At 49.9% G+C, this 25,805-nt stretch overlaps 1 protein-coding gene across 4 annotated transcripts in view; it reads right to left on the reverse strand.

Annotated features, from left to right (window-relative positions):
* Nucleotides 1-25,805, reverse strand: part of SMARCA4 (SWI/SNF related, matrix associated, actin dependent regulator of chromatin, subfamily a, member 4) — a 66,251-nt gene that overhangs the window by 27,015 nt on the left and 13,431 nt on the right. For 2 of the 4 annotated variants that reach the window (XM_063931286.1, XM_063931287.1), the window contains exons 4-19: nucleotides 22,846-23,226; nucleotides 22,492-22,590; nucleotides 21,861-22,119; nucleotides 19,927-20,053; nucleotides 19,640-19,813; nucleotides 19,346-19,519; nucleotides 8,596-8,763; nucleotides 8,447-8,497; nucleotides 8,118-8,248; nucleotides 6,889-6,943; nucleotides 6,435-6,553; nucleotides 6,064-6,211; nucleotides 5,721-5,884; nucleotides 4,453-4,519; nucleotides 4,209-4,319; nucleotides 3,822-4,064 (exon numbers count right to left, since the gene is read on the reverse strand). In XM_063931286.1, coding sequence (XP_063787356.1) covers nucleotides 3,822-4,064; nucleotides 4,209-4,319; nucleotides 4,453-4,519; nucleotides 5,721-5,884; nucleotides 6,064-6,211; nucleotides 6,435-6,553; nucleotides 6,889-6,943; nucleotides 8,118-8,248; nucleotides 8,447-8,497; nucleotides 8,596-8,763; nucleotides 19,346-19,519; nucleotides 19,640-19,813; nucleotides 19,927-20,053; nucleotides 21,861-22,119; nucleotides 22,492-22,590; nucleotides 22,846-23,226 — 2,471 coding nt within the window. Of the gene's footprint in view, nucleotides 1-3,821; nucleotides 4,065-4,208; nucleotides 4,320-4,452; nucleotides 4,520-5,720; nucleotides 5,885-6,063; nucleotides 6,212-6,434; nucleotides 6,608-6,888; nucleotides 6,944-8,117; nucleotides 8,249-8,446; nucleotides 8,498-8,595; nucleotides 8,764-19,345; nucleotides 19,520-19,639; nucleotides 19,814-19,926; nucleotides 20,054-21,860; nucleotides 22,120-22,491; nucleotides 22,591-22,845; nucleotides 23,227-25,805 lie in introns of all 4 variants that reach the window. The other 2 variants (XM_063931285.1, XM_063931284.1) reach the window with 1 other exon arrangement.

Below are 25,805 nucleotides of genomic sequence, written 5' to 3' on the forward strand. Positions count from 1 at the left end.
TGTTACCAGAACGTCCACAGCTATTGCCTGAGGGTCTCTTGACCTGGCGCAATACCTGTCCCGTTTTTTGTTCAGACGGGACGCCATCATGTCCACCTTTGGTATTTCCCAACGGTTTACAATCATGTGGAAAAAACTTCCCGATGAAGTTTCCACTCTCCCGGGTGGAGGTCGTGCCTGCTGAGGAAGTCTGCTTCCCAGTTTCCATTCCCGGGATGAAACACTGCTGACAGTGCTATCACATGATTTTCCGCCCAGCGAAAAGTCCTTGCAGTTTTTGCCATTGCCCTCCTGCTTCTTGTGTCGCCCTGTCTGTTTACGTGGGCGACTGCCGTGATGTTTTTCCCACTGGATCAATACCGGCTGACCTTGAAGCAGAGGTCTTGCTAAGCTTAGAGCATTATAAATTTACCCTTAGCTCCAGTATATTTATGTGGAGAAAAGTCTCCAGACTTGATCACACTCCCTGGAAATTTTTTCCTTGTGTGACTGCTCCCCAGCCTCTCGGGCTGGGCTCCGTGGTCACCAGCATCCAATCCTGAATGCCGAATCTGCGGCCCTCTAGAAGATGAGCACTCTATAACCACCACAGGAGAGACACCCTTGTCCTTGGATATAGGGTTATCCGCTGATGCATCTGAAGATGCGATCCGGACCATTTGTCCAGCAGATCCCACTGAAAAGTTCTTGCGTGAAATCTGTCGAATGGAATTGCTTCGTAGGAAGCCACCATTTTTACCAGGACCCTTGTGCAATGATGCACTGTTTTTAGGAGGTTCCTGACTAGCTCGGATAACTCCCTGGCTTTCTCTTCCGGGAGAAACACCTTTTTCTGGACTGTGTCCAGAATCATCCCTAGGCACAGCAGACGTGTCGTCGGGATCAGCTGCGATTTTGGAATATTTAGAATCCACCCGTGCTGTTGTAGCAGTATCCGAGATAGTGCTACTCCGACCTCCAACTGTTCCCTGGACTATGCCCTTATCAGGAGATCGTCCAAGTAAGGGATAATTAAGACGCCTTTTCTTCGAAGAAGAATCATCATTTCGGCCATTACCTTGGTAAAGACCCGGGGTGCCGTGGACAATCCAAACGGCAGCGTCTGAAACTGATAGTGACAGTTCTGCACCACGAACCTGAGGTACCCTTAGTGAGAAGGGCAAATTTGGGACATAGAGGTAAGCATCCCTGATGTCCCGGGACACTATATAGTCCCCTTCTTCCTGGTTCGTTATCACTGCTCTGAGTGACTCCATCTTGATTTGAACCTTTGTAAGTGTTCAAAAAATTTTTTAGAATAAGTCTCACCTAGCCTTCTGGCTTCAGTACCACAATATAGTGTGGAATAATACCCCTTTCTTGTAGTAGGAGGGGTAATTTAATTATCACCTGCTGGGAATACAGCTTGTGAATTTTTTCCCATACTGCCTCCTTGTCGGAGGGAGACCTTGGTAAAGCAGACTTCAGGAGCCTGCGAAGGTGAAACGTCTCGACATTCCAATCTGTACCCCTGGGATACTACTTGTAGGATCCAGGGGTCCTGTACGGTCTCAGCGCCATGCTGAGAACTTGTCAGAAGCGGTGGAACGCTTCTGTTCCTGGGAATGGGCTGCCTGCTGCAGTCTTCTTCCCTTTCCTCTATCCCTGGGCAGATATGATCTTATAGGGACGAAAGGATTAAGGCTGAAAAGACGGTGTCTTTTTCTGCAGAGATGTGACTTAGGGTAAAAACGGTGGATTTTCCAGCAGTTGCCGTGGCCACCAGGTCCGATGGACCGACCCCAAATAACTCCTTTATACGGCAATACACCCTTGTGCCGTTTGGAATCTGCATCACCTGACCACTGTCGTGTCCATAAACATCTTCTGGCAGATATGGACATCGCACTTACTCTTGATGCCAGAGTGCAAATATCCCTCTGTGCATCTCGCATATATAGAAATGCATCCTTTAAATGCTCTATAGTCAATAAAATACTGTCCCTGTCAAGGGTATCAATATTTTTAGTCAGGGAATCCGACCAAGCCACCCCAGCTCTGCACATCCAGGCTGAGGCGATCGCTGGTCGCAGTATAACACCAGTATGTGTGTATATACTTTTTATGATATTTTCCAGCCTCCCGTCAGCTGGTCCTTGAGGACGGCCCTATCTATAGACGGTACCGCCACTTGTTTTGATAAGCGTGTGAGCGCCTTATCCACCCTAAGGGGTGTTTTCCAACGCGCCCTAACTTCTGGCGGGAAAGGGTATACCGCCCATAATTTTCTATCGGGGGGAACCCACGCATCATCACACACTTTATTTAATTTATCTGATTCAGGAAAAACTATGGTAGTTTTTTCACATCCCACATAATACCCTCTTTTGTGGTACTTGTAGTATCAGAAATATGTAACACCTCCTTCATTGCCTTTAACGTGTGGCCCTAATAAGGAATACGTTTGTTTATTCACCGTCGACACTGGATTCAGTGTCCCTGTCTGTGTCTGTGTCGACCGACTAAAGTAAACGGGCGTTTTAAAACCCCTGACGGTGTTTTTGAGACGTCTGGACCGGTACTAATTGTTTGTCGGCCGTCTCATGTCGTCAACCGACCTTGCAGCGTGTTGACATTATCACGTAATTCCCTAAATAAGCCATCCATTCCGGTGTCGACTCCCTAGAGAGTGACATCACCATTACAGGCAATTGCTCCGCCTCCTCACCAACATCGTCCTCCTACATGTCGACACACACGTACCGACACACAGCACACACACAGGGAATGCTCTGATAGAGGACAGGACCCACTAGCCCTTTGGAGAGACAGAGGGAGAGTTTGCCAGCACACACCAAAAACGCTATAATTTTATATAGGGACAACCTTATATAAGTGTTTCTCCCTAATAGCATCTTTATATAGATATTTATATCGCCAATTAGTGCCCCCCCTCTCTGTTTAAACCCTGTTTCTGTAGTGCAGTGCAGGGGAGAGCCTGGGAGCCTTCTCTCCAGCCTTTCTGTGAGAGAAAATGGCGCTGTGTGCTGAGGAGATAGGCCCCGCCCCTTTTCCGGCGGCCTCGTCTCCCGCTCTTTAGTGAAGTTTGGCAGGGGTTAAATATCTCCATATAGCCTCTGGGGGCTATATGTGAGGTATTTTTAGCCAGTATATAGGTTTACATTTGCCTCCCAGGGCGCCCCCCCCCCAGCGCCCTGCACCCTCAGTGACTGCGTGTGAAGTGTGCTGAGAGGAAAATGGCGCACAGCTGCAGTGCTGTGCGCTACCTTTAGAAGACTGCAAGGGTCTTCAGCCGCCGATTCTGGACCTCTTCTTACTTCAGCATCTGCAAGGGGGCCGGCGGCGCGGCTCCGGTGACCATCCAGGCTGTACCTGTGATCGTCCCTCTGGAGCGGATGTCCAGTAGCCAAGAAGCCAATCCATCCTGCACGCAGGTGAGTTCACTTCTTCTCCCCTCTGTCCCTCGTTGCAGTGATCCTGTTGCCAGCAGGACTCACTGTAAAATAAAAAACCTAAGCTAAACTTTCTCTAAGCAGCTCTTTAGGAGAGCCACCTAGAATTGCACCCTTCTCGGCCGGGCACAAAAATCTAACTGGCTTGGAGGAGGGTCATAGGGGGAGGAGCCAGTGCACACCACCTGATCGGAAAGCTTTACTTTTGTGCCCTGTCTCCTGCGGAGCCGCTATTCCCCATGGTCCTTTCAGGAACCCCAGCATCCACTAGGACGATAGAGAAAACCTCCTTAATAGATGTACTTCCCTGGGTCTTCACAGGGTCTACACAGAGACTCAATTGGATCCTGGAGATTATCAGACCCATACCTTCTCTCCAGTCATAGCAAAAGGAGCATTGAACCACTGCTCAAAGGTGCTGCAGCTCTTGAAGATGGTCGGGAGCAGGAAGTTCAGAAGGGCCCACAGCTCTGGCAGCTTGTTCTGCAGTGGCGTCCCAGTGAGAAGCAGGCGGCGTGGGGCGATGTAATGAGTGTTGAGAACCTGTGTCAGCTTGCAGTGATGGTTCTTCATGCGGTGACCTTCATCTACAATCATATATTTCCAACGGATCTGGAGGAGGAAAGGTCATAAGAGCGCTGTATCAATCCTTGGAGATTGGTTGCTTTAGGCAGCTTCTCCACTTTAACAACCCCCCCCGCCCGAAAAACCACCGCCAAGTCACCGGAGGACCCATTAACATGAAACCACCATTACCTTGGCCAGTATGTGCTTGTCCTTGATGATGTATTCATACGTAGTAAGGAGGACATTAAATTTTCCACTACGCAGCTGTGGAACAAAACCGCGGCGAGCAGCAGGGGATCCCTGGGAGAGAGAGATACATGTGGTTTGTGGTTGAAGGTTTTACATTGGTTTGTGCTCAACTGGAAAGGGCAAAAAAAAATTGAGACGCACTCCACAAATACTAGTACAGCAATATTATCTAGGTCTACTTCACCTTGTATGAGACCTTCACCACAGATGGTCCCCACTTGTCGAACTCGTACACCCAGTTGGACAGTGTCCTAGCAGAGTAAAACAAATATGGGCATTAAACATATGCCAATGTGGAAATATGCTGCATTTTATACTGCAGCAGAAAGCTGATAATGGCAGATGCAGCTGGGAATGGAGAAATGCGTCCATATCAATTAGCGCAGGGATGGGGAACCTTTGGCGCTCCATCTGTTGAACTACACATACCAGCATGCTCTGCTACAGTTTTGCTACTTGGCCATGCTAAAACTGTTGCAAGGCATGCTGGGATGTGTAGTTTAACAGCTGGAGGGCCAATGGTTCCCCATCCCTGAATTAGCGGCTATCCCCATGATTTAGGAACTAAGTCACATGCCAGTGTTCTCCTCAGGTTTTTATATTTTGTTGGGTGGCATTAGGAGGCATCTATGTGGGTGGGGAGGAGGGTTTGTGGGTAGGCCAGGCCTGTGACCCCAGCATAAATAGCCCCAGGCCTGTACAGCCAGCAGCAGTGACGTCCCTGTAACATGGAACCCAGTATATTCACCCCAGCAGGCGGACTCAGTCAGCGTGTCTGTGGCCTGCAGTACTGCAGCAAAGAGCACCAGCAGGTGTGCAAGGGACCTGCGGCCAGGGACAACGCTGAAGCCCACAGCTGCCCCCCCAGACTCACAGGTACGCTCCTTTCCCCAAGTCACTGAGCGCAGAGACTACTGAATCACACCAACGGGTGACAGAGAAATTTTGCAGCTCTGCAGATATGAACGCAAGTGGACGATGCTTTAAGTACTGCGCATGCGTCTGAGGCGCAAGTGTCCGGCTTGTTACCGGACTGGGACTCAGCTAATTTGTACGCAGGGAGTAAGTTTTAGTAGGCATTCCTGATAGGTAAAGGGGGAGTGGCAAGGCCGGCGAGGGCGTGTCACTAAAGACACGCAACTGCGCACACAGGAAGTCATACGCTGCAAGTGGGCTTCTCCGTTCTGACGAAACCGCTTGCAGTATCGGCAGAAAAAGACACAGCCGCGTGCGAATCAGGCTTTAGTGCGCTCCTCTGCCACACACTTACTGTAGCCCCTACATCTCTGGTCTTGGGGACAGACCACCATAGGGCTGCAAGCCAAATTAAACGATTTATGGTGCCGCCGCTGGCACATTGCGGGCATCGCCCCTAACTGATTAGAGAGGTCCTATCTGCCTAAAGTACAACTCACAGAAAGTAGAGAGAAGAACATGTGCGGGGCTACTTACGACAGCGGCACTATGATGAGGAAGGGCCCATTGATGCGCTTGTGTTCCATGAGGTATGTAATCAGAGCAATGGTCTGAATAGTCTTCCCCAGACCCATTTCATCAGCGAGGATTCCGTTCAGGTTATTATTGTACAGCGAGACCAGCCACTCCAAGCCCTTGACCTGAAAACAAAAGTTGTAGTGTGAGGTACGGGGCTCCATGCAGGCAGCGCCCCTCATACATACATCTACAGCACCTCTGCGGTATGATGCCCGGACTCCACAGACGTCACCCTTTGTATTCAGTTATCAGCCTAGGTAATCTGTTCAACACATTACATGGTCCGCATGGACTGGCTCACCTGGTACTGCTTGAGGATACCATTCACCAGCAAGGTGGATTGCTGGTCTACTTGTTCAGTTACGGCATGGGCCACAGCATAGTAAGAGCGCAGCCCTGCTTCAGCCTGCGATATGCTGTACTCATCATCCACGTCTTGCCTGGCGCTTCTGGGAACAGAAATAGCCACATTCACCAACCACCACACGTAACAGACATCACTTTCTTGCACGCTACACAAGAGATGGTCACTCAGTAGGACCGCACATCTTTCCCACAGTGCTAGCTTGCTTTGAGCTACAGTTGTGGGGGATAGATGGCAAAGAGGACTGGTTGCCCAAAAGTGGACAATCCCTTTAACGTATGTTGGCAGCATTCTCCAAAAATACTCACTCGATAATCGACCGAGCATAAACCTCCGAAACTTCATCGCTATCCGGATCAGGAATTTTCTTCTCATCCACTGCAGGAAGGGTGGTGACAGAAGGCACCGACTGCTCCTCTGGCTCTTCCTGGGAGGAAGGTAAGGCATAGGACACAGCTACAAGGATGCCTGGGGCTAGAGGCTAAATATCCAGAAACAGCAAGAAGTAGAATCAAGTATGCCTGGACAGCCATCATCTCACGCCTTATACAAGGTCACGTGTGGACCATTAGGAGATCAGCAACAGAGGAATAAAAGCTAGTTGCCGTGGAAAAAAAGTTAAAACTTCACAACACTCAGAATAAAACCGAGCAATTTTACCAAGCCTGTATAAAGCATTCACAGGCCACAATATAACACAAAACCCATGCGCTGCAGATTTGTTCCTGCATTTACATAATATTGCCATTGCAATGATCTCACCTCCTCCTCCTCTGAGCCGCTCTCCTCGCTGTCTGACCTAGGTGCGACTTCATATCTACATAGGGACAAGAAAGAGGGACACTATAAGAGTTTACAAATCCAAGCAAACCTCTGCAGCTATGAAATGCATTGCACCTATATATATTATGGGAGAAGTCTCTCCTGCCCAATTGCTGACCAGATAGGAATAGTCTGGGATCTGCAGTAGTGCAGTCTCATAATACAGACAGCGAACAACCCTGCAGTCAGTGCATATAAGAGGGTCTCTCAGAACTACAATGCGTAAGGCCAGCTTCTGAGCAGTTGTGGGGTGTGGGGGTCAATCACCATTCTGGTAGTAGGGGTTTAACGGACACTTAAACTGGACTGGAAAGTCAGGAGCTCTATTCCAACAGGAAACGGAGCATGCCTATAGGAGGAGAAAGGAGAGTCAAAGGAAGTCTCAAAGCAACTTAGTTTACCCAATATCAAGAGGCCACCATTATAAAGCTGCACACCCTAAGACGACGCACAAATGTCTATTGCAGTGTTCAAGGCAAACTGAAAGATCATGCTTTAAAGTTAGCCATACTTGACACAGGTAAGTTAATTAGTACCTCCTTTATTTTGGATTTAATAATCGAGCTCAAGGATGGATACCACTAAAACTTGGACAGTTTGTCAGTGTGCCTTGAAGACCGCTATGAAGACCTGTTGGGATGTTCTTCACAAACCCAGCCTAATCTCATCCTAACCCAGCCTAATCTCATCCTAACCCTGACTGTCGACCCATCTGTGCCAACCCTGTGTCTGCCCCTCCCCTTTAGAATGTAAGCTCTCACGAGCAGGGCCCTCAACCCTCATGCGCTTATCCTTCTCTTACCAATACCCCTTTCACATCTCCAAAGCCGGATCCCACCCGGGAATTGGAAATGGGTCCTTCCCGGGTGGGATCCGGCACTGGAGGCTAAGCGCTGGCTTCCCAACCCGGCAAATTGCTGGGTCGGTGGGGGGGGGGGAGGCAGCGCTGGGAGATGAGCTCATCTCCACACCGCCTCTCCCTATATAGTAAACGATGCTGGGTCGCCTCGACCCGGGAATCCGTTTACGCTGCCACTGACTCTGTATTCAACCCGGGAATAACCCTTCTTATAAGCCTAGGCCCTTTCACACTGCACACTGACCAGTGTCGACCCAGCAATATCCGGGTCGATACCGGGAAATCATGTTCTCCCCTCCCGCAGACTTACCCTGGATTCATTTCCAGCCAGGTTTCCAACTGCCCGGCTTTCGGAGCATCTCCACCAATTAAGATTTTCCCACTCTCCACGTGGATGACTTTTACTGGTAGGTCACTCATCTGGCTCGTCTCATCCAGAGGCTGTAAAGGAAGAAAGTGTTTTTAAATCAAAAAACAGACCAACACCTCTTGAAAACCACTTTCCCTTTTCAGACGCCCCATAGAGTGTGTGTCAGACAGATAGATGGCATCTTGTGCCTGGATGGCACAAATTGCACACTGCGTCTCTACATTACCACCTTTGGAACACTAGCCAGTAAATTTTTCTTTCAGTCTTACCTCTCCATCTGGTCCAAGTGCTGGAGGCTGACCTTCTGTGCTTTCTTGCATCTGAAATGGACAATTGTACAGAGAATAAAAACAACCCTTAAAAGGTTACTGCACATATATTTCTACTTATACCAACACAAGTCACCTGAGCATCTTACCTTTTTCTTTTTCCTTCTCTTCTTTTCCTTCAGTACCTGCGCTGCTTTGTGCTGCCTCACCAGCTCCGTCAAGTTGGCTACATACTCGTCCGTCTGCTGCAGGAGGTAGGCCAAGCGCTTGTCTTTCTTTTGGTCAATCAGCTTCCTGTAGCCCTCCTCATCCTCTGCCTGAAAGTAAAGCAGACTTCATTTGAAGGCAATGTGTAAATTCATGTTGCCCATTATGCTGCATTCATACAGGACAGGCTCAGTGGAATGATCACTGAGCTAATAGTAACCTAATAAGACCCAATGATATTTTACATATTAGCACTAGGCAAGCAAGTTACACAAAGAGGTTACTCAGCCTGTAATGAAAAAGTACAGAGATCACTCTTTTCTCTGAGCCCTATGGGGTACACTGGAGTAGAGTAACCACCATTCACTGCCTGGGTAGAACTATTTTATGACAAAGGGGCAGAACCAAGTAGTGCCCACTTGGCGATTTAAAGAAGCCACAGTGGTAGCATTGTCTAACTGGACCTTGATTTTTCTGTCCGCCTAGGTGGACACTAGACTGTGGGGTATGGTGTGGGAGCACTGCGGCCACCAAGGAGTTAAACTTCTGCAGAGTGCAGCAGAGGCTCCTCCTCCCCTATACCCCGCCTGCCCATGGGAAGCCAGTCTTTTCTTGGCGCCTTCAGCACAGGCACGTTTTTAAGAAGTGGGCTGTTTACAGCCCTAGTTTAACTTTATTTCTCTTTATTCATTTATTTTTCTCTACTTCAGCAGCAGCAGCGCCGCTGCTGGATTCTGCTCCCCTCCGGCAGCCGGTGAACGGACCTCCACGGCCGTTCTCAGCCACCTCTCCTGCACATGGAGGAGCCGCAGCCAGAGGGGAACTTAGTAGCAGTGTCAGCGCTGCTGTTGCAGCACCCATCCGGCAGCTGGTGAAAGGACCTCCGCGACCTCTCTCACCAGCCACCTCTCCTACACAGCGCCAAGGAGCGGAGGAGCAGCAGCAGCCAGAGGGGAACTTGGTAAGCTGCTTCCTGCCATGCGCAGAAGCTTGCGGCAACACCACCAGCGGGGAGGGAGCAGCCCCCGGTGGTCCTGGCAGCGGGTCTCCATCCTTTCTGAGCCACTGCTAGACCACCAGGAACTTGACGGACATATTTCAGGGGGGATACATCTAGCATCCCAGGAGGGGGTGGGGATCCCCTGTAATTCCGCACCCAGCCCCTTAGCGATAGCCTGTCCAGGGTTTAGGCGCCATGGGGAATTTCTCTCCTCCCTCCTTTCCTAGCTGATCGGCCATTTTCAGCATTCTGCAGCCTACAGCCCAGCAGAGAGGATTGCAGTCCTGCTCCCCTATACCTCAAAGTCCTGGTGTTAGGTTATTTGTCCCCCACCACACTTCTCTGTGCAGGTGGTGGGGTACTTGTGTTCCTCTACATTTATTTCCCTTACATCCTAGAGGATGCTGGGGACTCCGTAAGGACCATGGTGTATAGACTGGCTCCGCTGGAGACATGGGCACTATAAAGAACTTTAGAATGGGTGTGCACTGGCTCCTCCCTCTATGCCCCTCCTCCAGACCTCAGTTAGATCCTGTGCCCAGAGGAGATTGGATGCACTACAGGGGAGCTCTGAGTTTCTCTAAAAAAAAATTGTTAGGTTTTTTTATTTTCAGGGAGTACTGCTGGCAACAGGCTCCCTGCATCGTGGGACTGAGGAAAGAGAAGCAGACCTACTTCAGTGATAGGCTCTGCTTCTTAGGCTACTGGACACCATTAGCTCCAGAGGGAGTCGGAACACGGGTCTCCCCCTGCCGTTCGTGCCAGAGCCGCGCCGCCGTCCTCCTCGCAGAGCCGGAAGATAGAAGCCGGGTGAGTATAAGAAGAAGACAAGACTTCAAGGCGGCAGAAGACTTCGGATCTTCACTGAGGTAAGCGCGCAGCGGTAACGCCGCGCCATTGCTCCCACACACTACACACACTAGCGGGCACTGATTGTTGCAGGGCGCAGGGGGGGGGGGGGGGCACCCTGGGCAGCAATAAAACCTCTGTTTCTGGCATAGACACTGCGGAGGCAGTCATTCTTTAAACCCCCGCCAGTTTGAGATATTATGAGCGGGACCGAAGCCCGCCGCCGGAGGGGGCGGAGCTTGGTCCCTCAGCACTAACCAGTGCCATTTTTTCCACAGTGATCTGCAGAGAAGCTGGCTCCCCGGTCTCTCCCCAGCTGAACACTGTGACAGGGCTTCTAATACATCAGAAGATAAGCCTGTCCCCCTGGGCAAGGGTGTCTCTCCTGTGGTGGCTGCAAAGTGCTCACTTTCTAGAGGGTCGCAGGTTCAGCATTCAAAACTGGATTCTGGTGACCACGGACGCGAGCCTCAGAGGATGGGGAGCAGTCACACAAGGAAGAAATTTTCAGGGGCTATGGTCAAGCCAGGAGGATTGTCTACACATCAACGTACTGGAATTGAGGGCCATAAACAACGGCCTACAACAAGCGGATAATCTTCTTCACGACCTACCGGTTCTGATTCAATCAGACAACGTCACAGCCGTGGCTCATGTAAACCGCCAAGGCGGGACAAGGAGCAGAATGGCGATGGCGGAAGCCACCAGGATTCTTCGCTGGGCGGAAAATCATGTAAGCGCTCTGTCAGCGGTCTTCATTCCAGGAGTGGACAACTGGGAAGCAGACTTCCTCAGCAGACACGATAGCTATCCAGGAGAGTGGGGACTTCATCAGGACGGTTTTACAGAGATAACAAGTCTTTGGGGAATTCCTCACAGACATGATGGCATCACACCTCAACAAGAAGCTTCAGAGGTATTGTGCCAGGTCAAGGGACCCTCAGGCAGTAGCGGTGGACGCCCTGGTAACACTGTGGGTGTTTCTGTCGGTCTATGTGTTTTCCTCTCATCTCAAAAATATTGAGAATCATAAGACAAAAAAAAAAAAAAGTGAAAACAATCCTCATTGTTCCAGATTGGCCCCGAAGGGCCTGGTATTCAGATCGTCAGGAGATGCTCACAGAAGATCCATGGCCTCTTCCTCTCAGGGAGCACCTGTTACAACAGGGGCCCTGCGTGTTCCAAGACTTACCGCGGTTACGTTTGATGGCATGGCGGTTGAACACTGAATCCTAGCTGGGAAAGGCATTCCGGAGGAAGTCATCCCTACTCTGATAAAGGCTAGGAAGGAGGTGACGGCAAAACATTATCACCGTATCTGGAGGAAATATGTTTCTTGGTGTGAAGCCAAGAATGCTCCTACGGAAGATTTCCATCTGGGCTGTTTTCTCCACTTTCTACAGACAGGAGTGGACATGGGCCTAAAATTAGGCTCCATTAAGGTACAGATTTCGGCCCTGTCTATTTTCTTTCAGAAGGAATTTGCTTCTCTCCCAGAAGTCCAAACTTTTGTAAAGGGAGTGCTGCACATCCAGCCTCCTTTTGTGCCCCCAGTGGCACCTTGGGACCTTAACGTGGTGTTACGGTTCCTAAAGTCTCACTGGTTTGAACCTCTTCAAACGGTTGAATTTAAATTTCTCACTTGGAAGGTGGTCATGTTGTTGGCCTTGGCATCTGCAAGGCGGGTGTCTGAATTGGCGGCCTTGTCTCACAAGAGCCCCTATTTGACCTTCCATGTGGATAGAGCAGAGTTGAGGACTCGTCCTCAGTTTTTGCCTAAGGTGGTTTCTTCATTTCATATGAACCAACCTATTGTGGTGCCTGTGGCTACGGGTGACTTGGAGGATTCAAAGTCCCTGGATGTAGTCAGGGCCTTAAAAAAAAATCTATGTAGCCAGGACGGCTCGGGTTAGGAAAACAGAAGCACTGTTTGTCCTGTATGCAGCCAACAAAGTTGGCGCTCCTGCTTCGAAGCAAACTTTTGCTTGCTGCATCTGTAACACGATTCAGCAGGCTCATTCTACGGCAGGATTGCCGTTAACAAATTCGGTAAAGGCCCATTCCACTAGGAAGGTGGCCTCTTCTTGGGTGGCTGCCCGAGGCGTCTCGGCTTTACAACTTTGCCCGAGCGGCTACCTGGTCAGGTTCAAACACTTTTGCAAAGTTCTATAAGTTTGATACCCTGGCTGATGAGGACCTTGCGTTTGCTCAGTCGGTGCCGCAGAGTCGTCTACACTCGCCCGCCTGGTCTGGAGCTTTGGTATAAACCCCATGGTCCTTACGGAGTCCCCAACATCCTCTAGGACGTAAGAAAATAAGATTTTAAACCTACCGGTAAATCTTTTGCTCCTAGTCTGTAGAGGATGCTGGGCGCCCGTCCCAGTGCGGAGAAAATCTGCAAGGCTTTTATATAGTTGTTGCTTACATAAGGGTTATGTTACAGTTGAGATCAGTCTTTAGCTGATACTGTTTTGTTCATACTGTTAACTGGTTGTGTATTTTCCAGGTTGTACGGTGTGGATGGTGTGGGCTGGTATGAATCTTGCCCTTAGATTAACAAAATCCTTTCCTCGTATTGTCCATCTCCTCTGGGCACATTTTCTCTAACGGAGGTCTGGAGGAGGGGCATAGGTGGAGGAGCCAGTGCACACCCATTCTAAAGTTCTTTATAGTGCCCATGTCTCCTGCGGAGCCCATCTATAACCCATGGTCCTTACGGAGTCCCCAGCATCCTCTACGGACTAGGAGAAAAAGATTTACCGGTAGGTTTAAAATCTTATTTTTAGTGTGACATTGCAAGTGGAACTGTTAGGGTCTTAGGGTCGCCTTTTTTATTATTTTTCATATATTGTATTTTGCAATTTTAGTTAGCTTCCTGGGTCTGCTGTTTCTTTTAACAGTAGTTCTTACTGTGTTTGGGCCACACAGTCCCAGTACCTCAGACCCTGGTTTATGTGTTCTGCGATTATAGATATATCTTTTTTTTATTCAATATATTTTTTTTTTTGCCGTCGGCCCCGAGTGAACCTGATTGGGCGGTCTTGTCTTCAGCCATGCGGGAGCTGGCTTCTCAACTGGCAACCTCCAAGTTACCTCCGCCTTCTGTGCCAGTCTCTCCCACAGAGCCACTGTCTCAGCCCCCACAGCAACTCTCTGCGGAGCCAACGTGGGTGCGCGATCTTTCTCAATCTGCGCAGAGCTTGGTACAGGTATCCAATTTCCTACAACAGGCTCGGACTCCTACCATTCGGCAAAAGTCCTGCCGGGGATCTTCTGTCCTCACTTACAGAGGAATCCCAGTCGGACGCCTCCTCGGATGAGGATGCTGCTTTGCAGACCGCGGGGGACGATAGCTTTCAGTCTCAGGATGATCGTATGACACAGACCAGGGTGGATGACATCAAGGTTGTTCGTCTGCAGCTGCAGATTAAAGATATGGATGCGCCTGCAGATGCTGAGGCGCCTTACTTCAAACGTAAAAAGGATCTTGCAGTGCTTCCTCCCCCCACTCACCTGAGCGCTGCTTTCAAGGAACCTTGGGCACACCCGAATAAGAAATTTCTGGTGTCTCGCCGCATTCTTAGCTTCTTTCCGGTACCGGAAGAGGAACAAAAGAAGTGGGAGACACCTACTCCCGTGGATGCTCATGTGGCCAGATTGGTCAAGTCAACCACCATGCCTATTCCTGAAGTCACGGGATCCAGCCGATAAAAAGTTGGACCAATTCCTCAAGACAATCTTTACTAATGCAGGCGCAGCTACCCGTCCTGCATTTGCCTCGACCTGAATGTCTTTATCCATCGGTAGTTGGGCAAATGCTCCAACAAATGGCCTCCAATCTGTGACACGACACTCGGATTTACTCTCCATGATGGACCATATCAGAGAAGCTAGCACTTACCTGGGTGAGGCAGCTATAGATTCGGGTACATTTGCTGCCAAAATCTCTGCAGTCTCGGTGGCGGCTAGGCATGCCTTGTGGCTTCGCTCGTGGAGAGCAGATAATGACTAAGAAACTTTGAGTCTATCCCCTTTACGGGCAACTTCCTCTTTGAACCTGAATTAGATAAAATTGTGACTAACCTGGCAACTGCCAAGACTGCTTCTCTGCCTTCGGCTCCAAAGTACAAGCAATCTTCCTTTCGCCCTCAGGGCAAACCAAAGGGTCAGTCTTCCTCCCGTGTACAGGGTTCCTCTTACAAAAATGTACCAAACCGGAAGGTCGACAGCCCTGTGTTGAACGTCAAACCCCTAAGCAACCCGACAAACCTTCAGCATGACGCGAGGGGTCCACACCAGGACTCCTCCATGGTGGGTGGTTGGCTTTTACTATTCGCCGACATCTGGCTAACCTCCACGTCCGAATCTTGGGTGTCAGGCATAGTATCCTTGGGATACACCCTCTCCTTTCTGGAGCGGCCACCTCGTCAATTTTTTACCACCAGCCTGACAGTACACATGGGCAAGGCCACCGCCCTTCAGTCTTCCATCAGATCCCTCCTGATGGCAGGAGTCATTGTTCCCATCCCCTCTTCTCAAAGGAGGAGTATAGGTTTCTACTCAAATCGGTTCTTTCAGACCCAACCTGAAGTTTAATCTTTTTCTTTGTGTTCTCAGGTTCAGGATGGAGTCTCTCCGGTCCATCATGCAGGCGCTGGAACCGGAAAACTTCATGGCCTCCTTGGATATTCAGAACGCCTACCTACACATCCCTATTCGGCCGGACCATCAACGGTTCTTGTGTTTCGCTCTTCAGAGCAACCACTATCCGTTCCGAGCCCTGCCTTTCGGTCTCTCTACAGCACAGAGTGTCTTTACCAAAGTCATGGCAGTCATGGCGGTCCAACTGCACTTACAGGGAATCCTGATTTTTCCATACCTGGACGACCTTCTCCTCGCTCAATCTCAAATAGTCTTACAACAGCATCTCTGTGCCACAATTGCGCAGTTACAATCCCATGTCTGGCTGGCCAACTTGCACAAGTCCAGCCTAACTCCATCCCAGCCCATGCTTCATTTAGGGGCAATTCTGGACACAAAGGTTCAGCATGTGTTTGTACCCAGGAACAAGGTAGTAGATATCCAGACGTTAATCAAGGCGTTCCTCAAACATCGCAGTGTTTCCCTTAATCTTTGCATGAGGGTCCTAGGCAAGATCGACTCTTGTTTCGACATGGTGGAGTATGCCCAATTCCACTACAGACCACTGCAACTGGTATTGCAGTGTCACATTTCCATCTCAGGTCCAGCCGGATTTCACTGCTCAGGGACACTCGCCTGTCACTCCTGTGATGGCTTCAGTCGTCCCATCTCACAGTGGGCTGCCCATTCCTGATCCAGGATTGGGTCATTCTGACCACGGACGCCAGCCTATGGGGCTGGGGAGCGGTCACGGGCAGCCACTCCTTCCAGGGTCGTTGGTCGGCTCAAGAGACGACTATCCATCAATGTCCTGGAGCTCCGAGCAATATACAGAGCTCTTTGCCAAGCGGGCCCTCTTCTCGGCAAGCCTGTCCAGATCCAGACAGACAACGCGACGGCGGTCGTTTACATCAACCATCAAGGCGGCACCAGGCCGCCATGCAAGAGGCTGGTCACATCCTCCGTTGGGCAGAACGCTCCCTACCGGCTCGGTCGACGATTTACATCCCAGGAATACAGAATTGGGAAGTGGACTTCCTGAGTCGACAAGATGTCCATTCCGGAGAATGGTCACTTCACCCAGAGGTGTTCCACCTTCTAGTGACTCGCTGGCATCGGCCGCACATAGATCTGATGGCCTCCCGTCACAATCAAACTTCCTCGGTACGGATCTTGAACTCGGGATCCAGGTGCGTTTCTGGTGAACGCTCTGGTAGCTCCTTTCCGAAGGTTAATGCATTTCCACCGATTGCTCTACCACCACGTGTACTCAGACATCTATAGCAGGAGCAGGTTACGGCCATCTTCATCACCCCAGATTGCCCAAGACGGACTTGGTACACAGATCTTTGCAGACTCTCCATTCAGCCTCCATTTCGCCTGCCTCTTTGTCCTGATCTCCTATCCCAGGGTTCTTGCCTTCACCCCGTCCTACCACGCCTGGCTTTGACGGGGTGGCTGTTGAGAGGTTGGTCTCAAGAGCCCAGTCATGGCACTAAGCTCTCAGCCAGAAATCAGTCTTCGGCCCGCATATATCAGAGTGTGGCAACGGTACTTTCAGTGGTGCTTGGATCGTCACTTCAATCCCTTGAGATATCAGGTGTCCAGGGTTTTGGCTTTTCATCAAGCCGGTTTTGGACTAGGACTTCAGCTTGCCTCTCTGAAAGTGCAGGTGTCTGCTCTTCCGGTTCTCTTTCAATGAAAGGTGGCCAATTCTTCGGCTATTCACACTTTTCTGTAGGGGGTGCTACGTTTGCAACCTCCTTTTGTCCCTCTTGTTCATCCATGGGACTTATCTTTAGTCCTCCGGATGCTTCAGCAGGCTCCATTTGAACGCTTGGATTCTGTGGACCTTTCTTGGCTTACGTGGAAGACTGTCTTCCTGTTGGCCATTGCTTCGGCACGCCGGGTTTCAGACTTGAGTGCCCTGTCTCACAGATCCTCTTTCCTAGTTTTCCACTCAGATCGGGCAGTCCCACTTACTAGAATGGATTATCTTCCTAAAGTTGTTTCCAGGTTCCACATCAATCAAGAGATTGTGGTTCCGTCCTTACTACCCACCACAACAGATATTCTGGAGTCGTCCTTGGTCACTTTGGATGTTGTACGGGCTCTCCATACCTATGTTGCCAGAATGGAATCCTTCCGCAAATCGGACTCCGTTTTTGTTTTACACAATGTCCGCAAGCGTGGCTGGCCTACTTCTAAACAAACTTTGGCCTGTTGGATCCGCATTGCTATTAGACTAGCTTATCTGGCTGGGCGGCCTATTCCAGCATCTGTCAGAGCTCATTCCACTCAGTCGGTTGGCCCTTCTTGGGTGGTTCACCATGGTGCTTCTGCTGAACAGCTTTGCAGGGCTGCTATGTGGTCTTCCGCAAACACTTTAATCAAATTCTATCAGTTTGACACGTTCACTTCGACTGATGCAGTCCTTGGGCGTCGTGTCCTCCGTGCAGCTCGGGAGCATTCCCGCCCGTCACGGGACAGCTTAGGGACGTCTCAGTCTTAGTGTCCAAATAGGCCGACAGAAAAAAGGGGATTTTTGTCTTACCTGTAAAATCCTTTTTTCGGAAGCCGTGGCGGACACTGGGCGCCCAACCTCACACTCCATTGCAGAGGTGTACTTTCTACTGGCACTCCGTGCCATGGCTCTTGACCGGGGTAGTACAGTGTGTGTGCCGGTCCTTTTTCTTTTCAGTTTCTTCCTTCCGGTACCTGTTCTTGAGGCTTGTTAAGATACAACTGGCTTCCCATGGGCAGGCGGTGTATAGGGGAGGAGGAGCCTCTGCTGCACGCTACAGAAGTCTAACTCCTTGGTGCTCGCTGTGCTCCTACACCATACCCCACAGTCCCAGTGTCCACCACAGCTTCCGAAAAAAGGATTTTACAGGCAAGACAAAAAATCCCCTTATCCCACCCTTGCAGGAACTGGTATACGCTAACCAGTGCTGAAAACGTCTGAGCTCCAGCATGTTTGTAGAGAAGCAGACACTTTTTAGAGTCAAGACGCTGTAACAAAGACCAACAACTCCACTCTCAAAGTATTACATTCGTTGTCACTACTGTTCAGTCTATTGTGGGCTGAAACAGTGCCTGGTACATACAGCAACAAAGCAGTCCAGTCCCAGCACTGGGCAGGAATATCGTTTTTGAAATATCAGTAAGCACACTGGAGGTTGTGAGTTGTGCATGTGGTGTGTATGGGGGAGTTTTCAGGCAACTGGAAAAGCCCCTTTCTGCACGCCTAACATTGTACTAAGAACTGCATAAAATATGGCTGCAAGCAATGTAGTGTAACTAGAACAGAATCATTTGTCACTGTATAAGTACTATACAGATGTAGCCATGCTCAACTTTGCTGCGTTGCGGGGGACAGAGCTGTGACTATTCATAGCCGGCAATTGCTCCATTAATTTCATTAGGAAATAGAGGAGCATGGCTACATCTGTATAAACAAAACAAGAACAAACCAAGTTTCTCTTACAAGTGCAATTAAAAAATTGACATGGCCAGGTTGTAGGACAAAGTAAGCTATAGAAGACAAGGTGGAATTTACTGCAATCACCTGAACTGGATCCCGACTAGGGAAGCCAATCCCAGGCCATTTTTTCAATCCCGGGTATCGGGATTGAAAAATGGTCAATCCCGGGATACCTGGGATTGGCTTTAGACTGTCCGGCCGCCCCCCACCTCCCTGCAGACATTAAAAAAAAACCGTACCTGCACAGCCAGGTAGCGGGTGATGAGGAGCCGGCGGGTGAGTGCAGCGGAGCCGGCGGGTGAGTGTAGGGGAGCCGGGAGGAGGCAGCGGGTGAGTACAGGGTGAGCCGGGAGGAGGCAGCGGGTGAAGACCGCCGTACTTTCCGGCTCGGCGGCTGCTGAAAGCACAGCGTGACCTCACAGTCACAGGTCACTCTGCGCAGGGGGAGACAGGAGGGGGGAGCCGGGCAGCGTCTGAGCGTCCTGAGAACGCTCAACGCCGATCCCTCAATCCCCGGGATTGGAGCTTCCAATCCCGGGATTGAATCCCGGCCGTTTTTGTGCCTAAATCCCGGGATTGGCCTCCCTAATCCTGACCTACAATATCTATGCAGGGGTGTCTAGATCCTCCCCACCAAGAGCCTAAACTTATCTCCTGGCAAGCAAGTCGCCACTGTTGAACGAGCAAGCAGCAGAGATAAGTTTACACCAGAATTTACCATTAGCCTGCGCATTCTCTCCTTCTCAATCCTTTCATTCTCCTTCTTCTGCTCCCGCTCTGTGTTGGCATGGTACGTAGCCACAGCCTTTGTCAGCTTCTGGATCTTCCCTGTTACAGAGCGGTGGAACTCCTTAAAATCCTTGGCGTGCTGCAGAATGCTGTTCAGATACTCCTGCGTAGAAAGTAAAGAACTGCGTAAGAGCCAGAAGGGAAGCTCTCTGTAAACCTAAGAGACAAGGAGTCATCTTGACTTCAACACTCAATAAGTTTCCCTGGATGTTTCTTTCCTCACCTGGTGTTTCTGCCGTCTCTTGCGTTCCTGCTCAATTTTCTGCTGCTTCTCCAACTTCTCCGTGATCCGCGCCTCGCGTAGGGATTGACGCTTGCTGCGTTTGTAAGCCTTGGAATTCAGAGCAGTTTCCAGGGCAGTGTCCCTCCTCATACAGACCACCACTTCCTGTCGGAGCTGGAGACAACAGTAAAAATATGGAACGACTATCAATCAGTACAATTCAAATGCCCCAGTGTTACAACCAAACTATTTTAGGACTACATGTAAATACCAGTTCAAGTACCCACCTGTCTCTGAAAGTTTAAAAGCCTCAGAGCTTTTAACTCTATTGTAGCTTTGGTCCTAAGGTCACCAGCTAAAGACCCCGGGAGGTTCTCCAGCTCCTGGATCCTGTGTGAAATGCGTGCTTGGAGTCTGTAAGAGAACGCAAATATCTTACTAGTATGAACGGTCATATCAAATGAATATGAGATTTTAAAAAGGAAAACCTATTCTTTTTTTAAACACATGTTCTGCGGTAATATATTTATCAGCAGCTATTTCTATAGCGCACACATATTCCGCTGCGCTTTACACAGAATATTTGGCCATTCACATCAGTCCCTGCCCCAGTGGAGATTACACTCTATATTACCTACCACATGTACACGAACACACATTTACACTAGGGTTAACTTTGTTGGGAGCCAATTAACCTATTAGAATATTTTCAGATTGTGGGTGCTAACCATTACACCATCTATGCTGCCTGATGCCTTATGGCAGTGTTTCCCAACCTCGGTCCTCAAGGCACACATAGGGCTGTAACACACTACCCGTTTTTTCCCAGATGGAAAAAGCCGGACAAACTTTGTCCGGCTTTTTGCCATCCGGCAGAGTCTTTCACACACACACACACACACACACACACACGGCTTTGAGCCGTGTGCGATTCTGTGCGTATGCGCAGCAGCAGACACGGCTTGCAAAAAAAAAACGGTGTGTGAAAGCTCTCATTCACACACACGGTTCTCTGCCTTCAAAGATGTCACGGCCCCGGCAGCCGGACCTTCCAGTAGATATTTCCGGCTGCAACCTGGCAGCCGGGCCGGGGGCGTGCAGTGTGAAAGGACCCTACCCCTCACACTGTTAATTACAATACCGGCACGGGAAAAACCATCCGGATTTTTCCCGGCCGGCAAAAGCCGGCGCATGTGTTACAGCCCTAACAGTGCAGGATTTAGTGATATCCAGGCTTGAACACAGGTGACTTAATTAGTACCTCAGTTATTTGATTTAACCATCTGTGCTGATGCCTGGATATCACTAAAACCTGCACTATTGGTGTGCCTTGAGGACCGTAGTTGGGAATGCCTGCCTTATGGTAATAAAGAACTCTAATATTGATTTCAGCCCATCTACATAAATACACAAAGCGAAGAGATTTTATAGTAATCTAATCCACCCCCCCCCCCTAGTATACCCCTTTCAGACATACAGCAAAAGCCTGGGTTTTTGCCCGTGAAAGCGCATTGACCTGTATTGTGATGTGTGAACAGAAACAACCCGGGTCGAAGTTCCAGGGCAAAAACCCTGCTCTGTAGCAGGGTTTTCCTGGGTGTGACCAAGCCAGGTTTTTAGAAAACTTTTTAATTGGCTGTTCGGTACAACTGCAGATGACATCAACTGCAGGTACCTAGACCACATGACCGGGGACCCCACAAAAAGATCCAATCCGTGAGCAGCATTTGCTGCAATTCCTCTTACTTAAGACAGAGTGGAAACAAAGGCATTGGCTTAATACTTCATAAAGTAAAACTTCCCAAACAAACCCCCCCAGAAGAAGTGCTATATAACTACCACTTGTTTTTTATATTAGGTCATTACTGTAAACAAACCCCCCCCCCCCCCCCCCCCCCCCCAAAGCATCCCCTTTAAATCCCACCAAATTCCAGGGCAGACCCGTGTTCTGTGTGAACGCATCCGACCTGGGAATTTCCCAGGTTTTTGGTGTAGTGTGAATGGGGGTCTCAGACTGAGACCTAGGAAATAGACCCAGGTTCTAGCCATGTATTTCCCTGATCTCATATGAATGGGGTAGCACAGATTTATCCCTTACAGATTTGGCAGAAAGTTTGGCCTTACAGAGGTTCATGACTGACCGATGAAAATCAGGATACTTAAAAATAAGACAGATGAAACATTTCAGGTGGCAACACAAAGCCGGCAGAAAGGCACTCACCGATACTCCCGCTCCTGCAGCACTTCCACTGGGTCCAGGCCTCTGGGTTTCTGGATAGGAGTGATACGGTTGGCCTTGGAATGATATTGTACCATTGGTGGGGGCTGGGCTGGCTGACCGGGGGACTGTGTCTGGGGTGGCATAACAGGAGAAGCAGCAGGTGGCACGGCAGGAGGCGCAGGTGAAGGGCGACCAGTTGGTTGTGGCGGAATCAGCTTCTGAGGTGCTGTGGCTGGAGCAGCGGCGTTGGCCATGGGACCTACAGCAAAATACACGCGCACTGTAATGGTTACGTCCCTCTGCCTACATGGCGCACACAGTCTGGTTTGGTCAGCTCCTGCATATATTGGATTAGTATGGCCCAACAAAGCTTATACCCATGTTTCCTGACTGGCCACTCCGGCATTTGCCCGCAAACCATGATTCTGTGTATTAGTCAATTACATATGTTAAGTGCCACCAGCAGCCAATAAACGCGCAACCACGCAGTCACAAGTCACCAGAACAAAACATACTAAAATAGGGAAGATTTTCCTTCAGCTCAGTCAATAATGACTCTATAGACCAGTTTCGTTTGCTCTGAAACAACCTTCTTATGGAAGAGTCCAGTAGCATGTAGGCAAATGCTTACCTTCAGGCCAGGGTTTGGGAGGTGCTCCAGGGGGGTGGCCTGGCATTCCAGGAGGAGCCCCTGATGGTCCTGGGGGTGGCATGGCAGGCCCGGCCATTCCTAAATTGTGAGACATTTGTGTTTCAGATGAATAATACAGTGAGGGGGCTATAAAGCACAAGTATCACTATGCGATACAGGGTCAGGCCATTATATACAACTGTAGAAAGGTTTATGGAAGCCATGAGCTATAAAATACAATTCTGACTGTCCTCTTGTGTTTGTGAGCCTCAAAGTTGTCTAACGGACATAATCCAGAGATCACCATTATGACAGGCCAATATGGATGTCCGTCCTATGGAACTGCATTCTTACCATGAGGTCTGTTGTAGCTGGGTGGCGCTGGTCCTGGGGCAGGTACAGGGCCAGTGCCGGAAGCTGCAGGTGGAGGTAGAGTTGGCATCTGTTGCTGCATGCCTGGCATGGGCCTCTTGCCTTGCACAGCCATCTGCAAGTGATCAGGTAACGGCTGACCCCTGGCCAACATTTTGTAAGCCATGATCTGCGCCCGCAACTGGTGCAGCTGGTTCTGGTTAAAGGGGGTTGGGCTGCGGCTTGTCTGCTGCTGCTGAGGGTCAGCGTTCTCCATGTTCACCCCAACTGACCCAGAAGGCAGCGGCGGTGGTCCTGGTGGTGGGCCATTAGAGGGCACAGGGCTTGGTACATGTTCTGTGCTGCCCAGAGGTGAAGGGTAACCTGAGAATACAAAACATACTATAATAAGCCTTTCAACTAGGGGAACATATTCCGTATATCAACTCAGCCAACGTACACCACTGTTTAGTTAAGCTCTCTATACAGAAAATAAGAATTTACTCACCGGTAATTCTATTTCTCGTAGTCCGTAGTGGATGCTGGGAACTCCATAAGGACCATGGGGAATAGACGGGCTCCGCAGGAGACTGGGCACTCTAAAGAAAAGATTAGGTACTATCTGGTGTGCACTGGCTCCTCCCTCTATGCCCCTCTTCCAGACCTCAGTTAGGGAAACTGTGCCCGGAAGAGCTGACATTACAAGGAAAGGAAATTTTGAATCCAGGGTAAGACTCATACCAGCCACACCGTACAACTTGTGATAACCTTACCCAGTTAACAGTATGAACAACAACTGAGCCTCACTCAACGGATGGCTCATAACAATAACCCTTAGTTAAGCAATAACTATATACACGTATTGCAGAAAGTCCGCACTTGGGACGGGCGCCCAGCATCCACTACGGACTACGAGAAATAGAATTACCGGTGAGTAAATTCTTATTTTCTCTGACGTCCTAGTGGATGCTGGGAACTCCGTAAGGACCATGGGGATTATACCAAAGCTCCCAAACAGGCGGGAGAGTGCGGATGACTCTGCAGCACTGAATGAGCAAACACAAGGTCCTCCTCAGCCAGGGTATCAAACTTGTAGAACTTTGCAAATGCGTTTGAACCCGACCAAGTAGCCGCTCGGCAAAGCTGTAAAGCCGAGACCCCTCGGGCAGCCGCCCAAGAAGAGCCCACCTTCCTTGTGGAATGGGCTTTCACCGATTTTGGAAGCGGCAATCCAGCCGCAGAATGAGCCTGCTGAATCGTGCTACAGATCTAGCGAGCAATATTTTGCTTTGAAGCAGGAGCACCCAGCTTGTTGGGTGCATGCAAGATAAACAGCGAGTCAGTCTTCCTGACTCCAGCCGTTCTGGAAACATATTTTCAAAGCCCTGACTACGTCCAGCAACTTAAAGTCCTCCAAGCCCCGAGTAGCCGCAGGCACCACAATAGGTTGGGTCAAATGAAACGATGACACCACCTTTGGGAGAAATTGGGGACGAGTCCTCAATTCTGCCCTGTCCATATGGAAGATCAGATATGGGCTTTTACATGACAAAGCCGCCAATTCAGACACACGCCTAGCCGATGCTAAGGCCAACAGCATGACCACTTTCCACGTGAGATACTTTAGTTCCACGGTCTTAAGTGGCTCAAACCAGTGGGATTTCAGGAAATCCAACACAACGTTAAGATCCCAGGGTGCCACTGGTGGCACAAAAGGGGGCTGAATATGCAGCACTCCCTTAACAAATGTCTGAACCTCAGGCAGTGAAACCAGTTCTTTTTGAAAGAAAATGGATAGGGCCAAAATCTGGACCTTTATGGACCCCAATTTTAGGCCCATAGTCACCCCTGACTGTAGGAAGTGCAGGAAACGACCCAGTTGGAATTCCTCTGTAGGGGCCTTCCTGGCCTCACACCAAGCAACATTCTTCCGCCATATACGGTGATAATGCTTTGCGGTCACGTCTTTCCTAGCCTTTATCAGCGTAGGAATAACTTCATCCGGAATGCCTTTTTCCGCTAAGATCCGGCGTTCAACCGCCATGACGTCAAACGCAGCCGCGGTAAGTCTTGGAACAGACAGGGCCCTTGTTGCAGCAGGTCCTGTCTGAGAGGCAGAGGCCATGGGTCCTCTGTGCGCATTTCTTGCAGTTCCGGGTACCAAGTCCTTCTTGGCCAGTCCAGAACAATGAGTATTGTTCTTATTCCTCTCTTTCTTACTATTCTCAGTACTTTTGGTATGAGAGGAAGAAACACATACCGACTGGTACACCCACGGTGTCACTAGGGCGTCCACAGTTATCGCCTGAGGGTCCCTTGACCTGGTGCAATATCTTTTTAGCTATTTGTTGAGGCGGGACGCCATCATGTCCACCTGTGGCAGTTCCCATCGGTTTGCAATCAGTTGGAAGACTTCTTGATGAAGTCCCCACTCTCCCGGGTGGAGGTCGTGTCTGCTGAGGAAGTCTGCTTCCCAGTTGTCCACTCCCGGAATGAACACTGCTGACAGTGCTTGCACGTGATTCTCCGCCCATCGCAGAATCTTTGCGGCTTCCGCCATTGCCATCCTGCTTCTTGTGCCGCCCTGGCGGTTTACATGGGTGACTGCCGTGATGTTGTCTGACTGAATCAGCACTGGCCGGTTTTGAAGCAGGGGCTGTGCTTGACTCAGGGCGTTGTAAATGGCCCTTAATTCCAGTATATTTATGTGTAGAGAAGTCTCCAGACTTGACCACAGCCCTTGGAAGTTTCTTCCCTGAGTGACTGCCCCCCATCCTCGGAGATGCTAATTCCTGGGCCTTCTCCACCGGGAGAAACACCTTCTGTTCTGTGTCCAGAATCATGCCCAGGAAAAGCAGACGCGTCGTAGGAATCAGCTGCGACTTTGGAACATTCAGAATCCAGCCGTGCTGTAGTAACACTTCCTGAGAGTGCGCTACGCTGATCAACAACTGCTCCCTGGA

The sequence above is a fragment of the Pseudophryne corroboree genome, chromosome 6 (genome assembly GCF_028390025.1).
Source record: "Pseudophryne corroboree isolate aPseCor3 chromosome 6, aPseCor3.hap2, whole genome shotgun sequence".
Taxonomy (NCBI): domain Eukaryota; kingdom Metazoa; phylum Chordata; class Amphibia; order Anura; family Myobatrachidae; genus Pseudophryne; species Pseudophryne corroboree.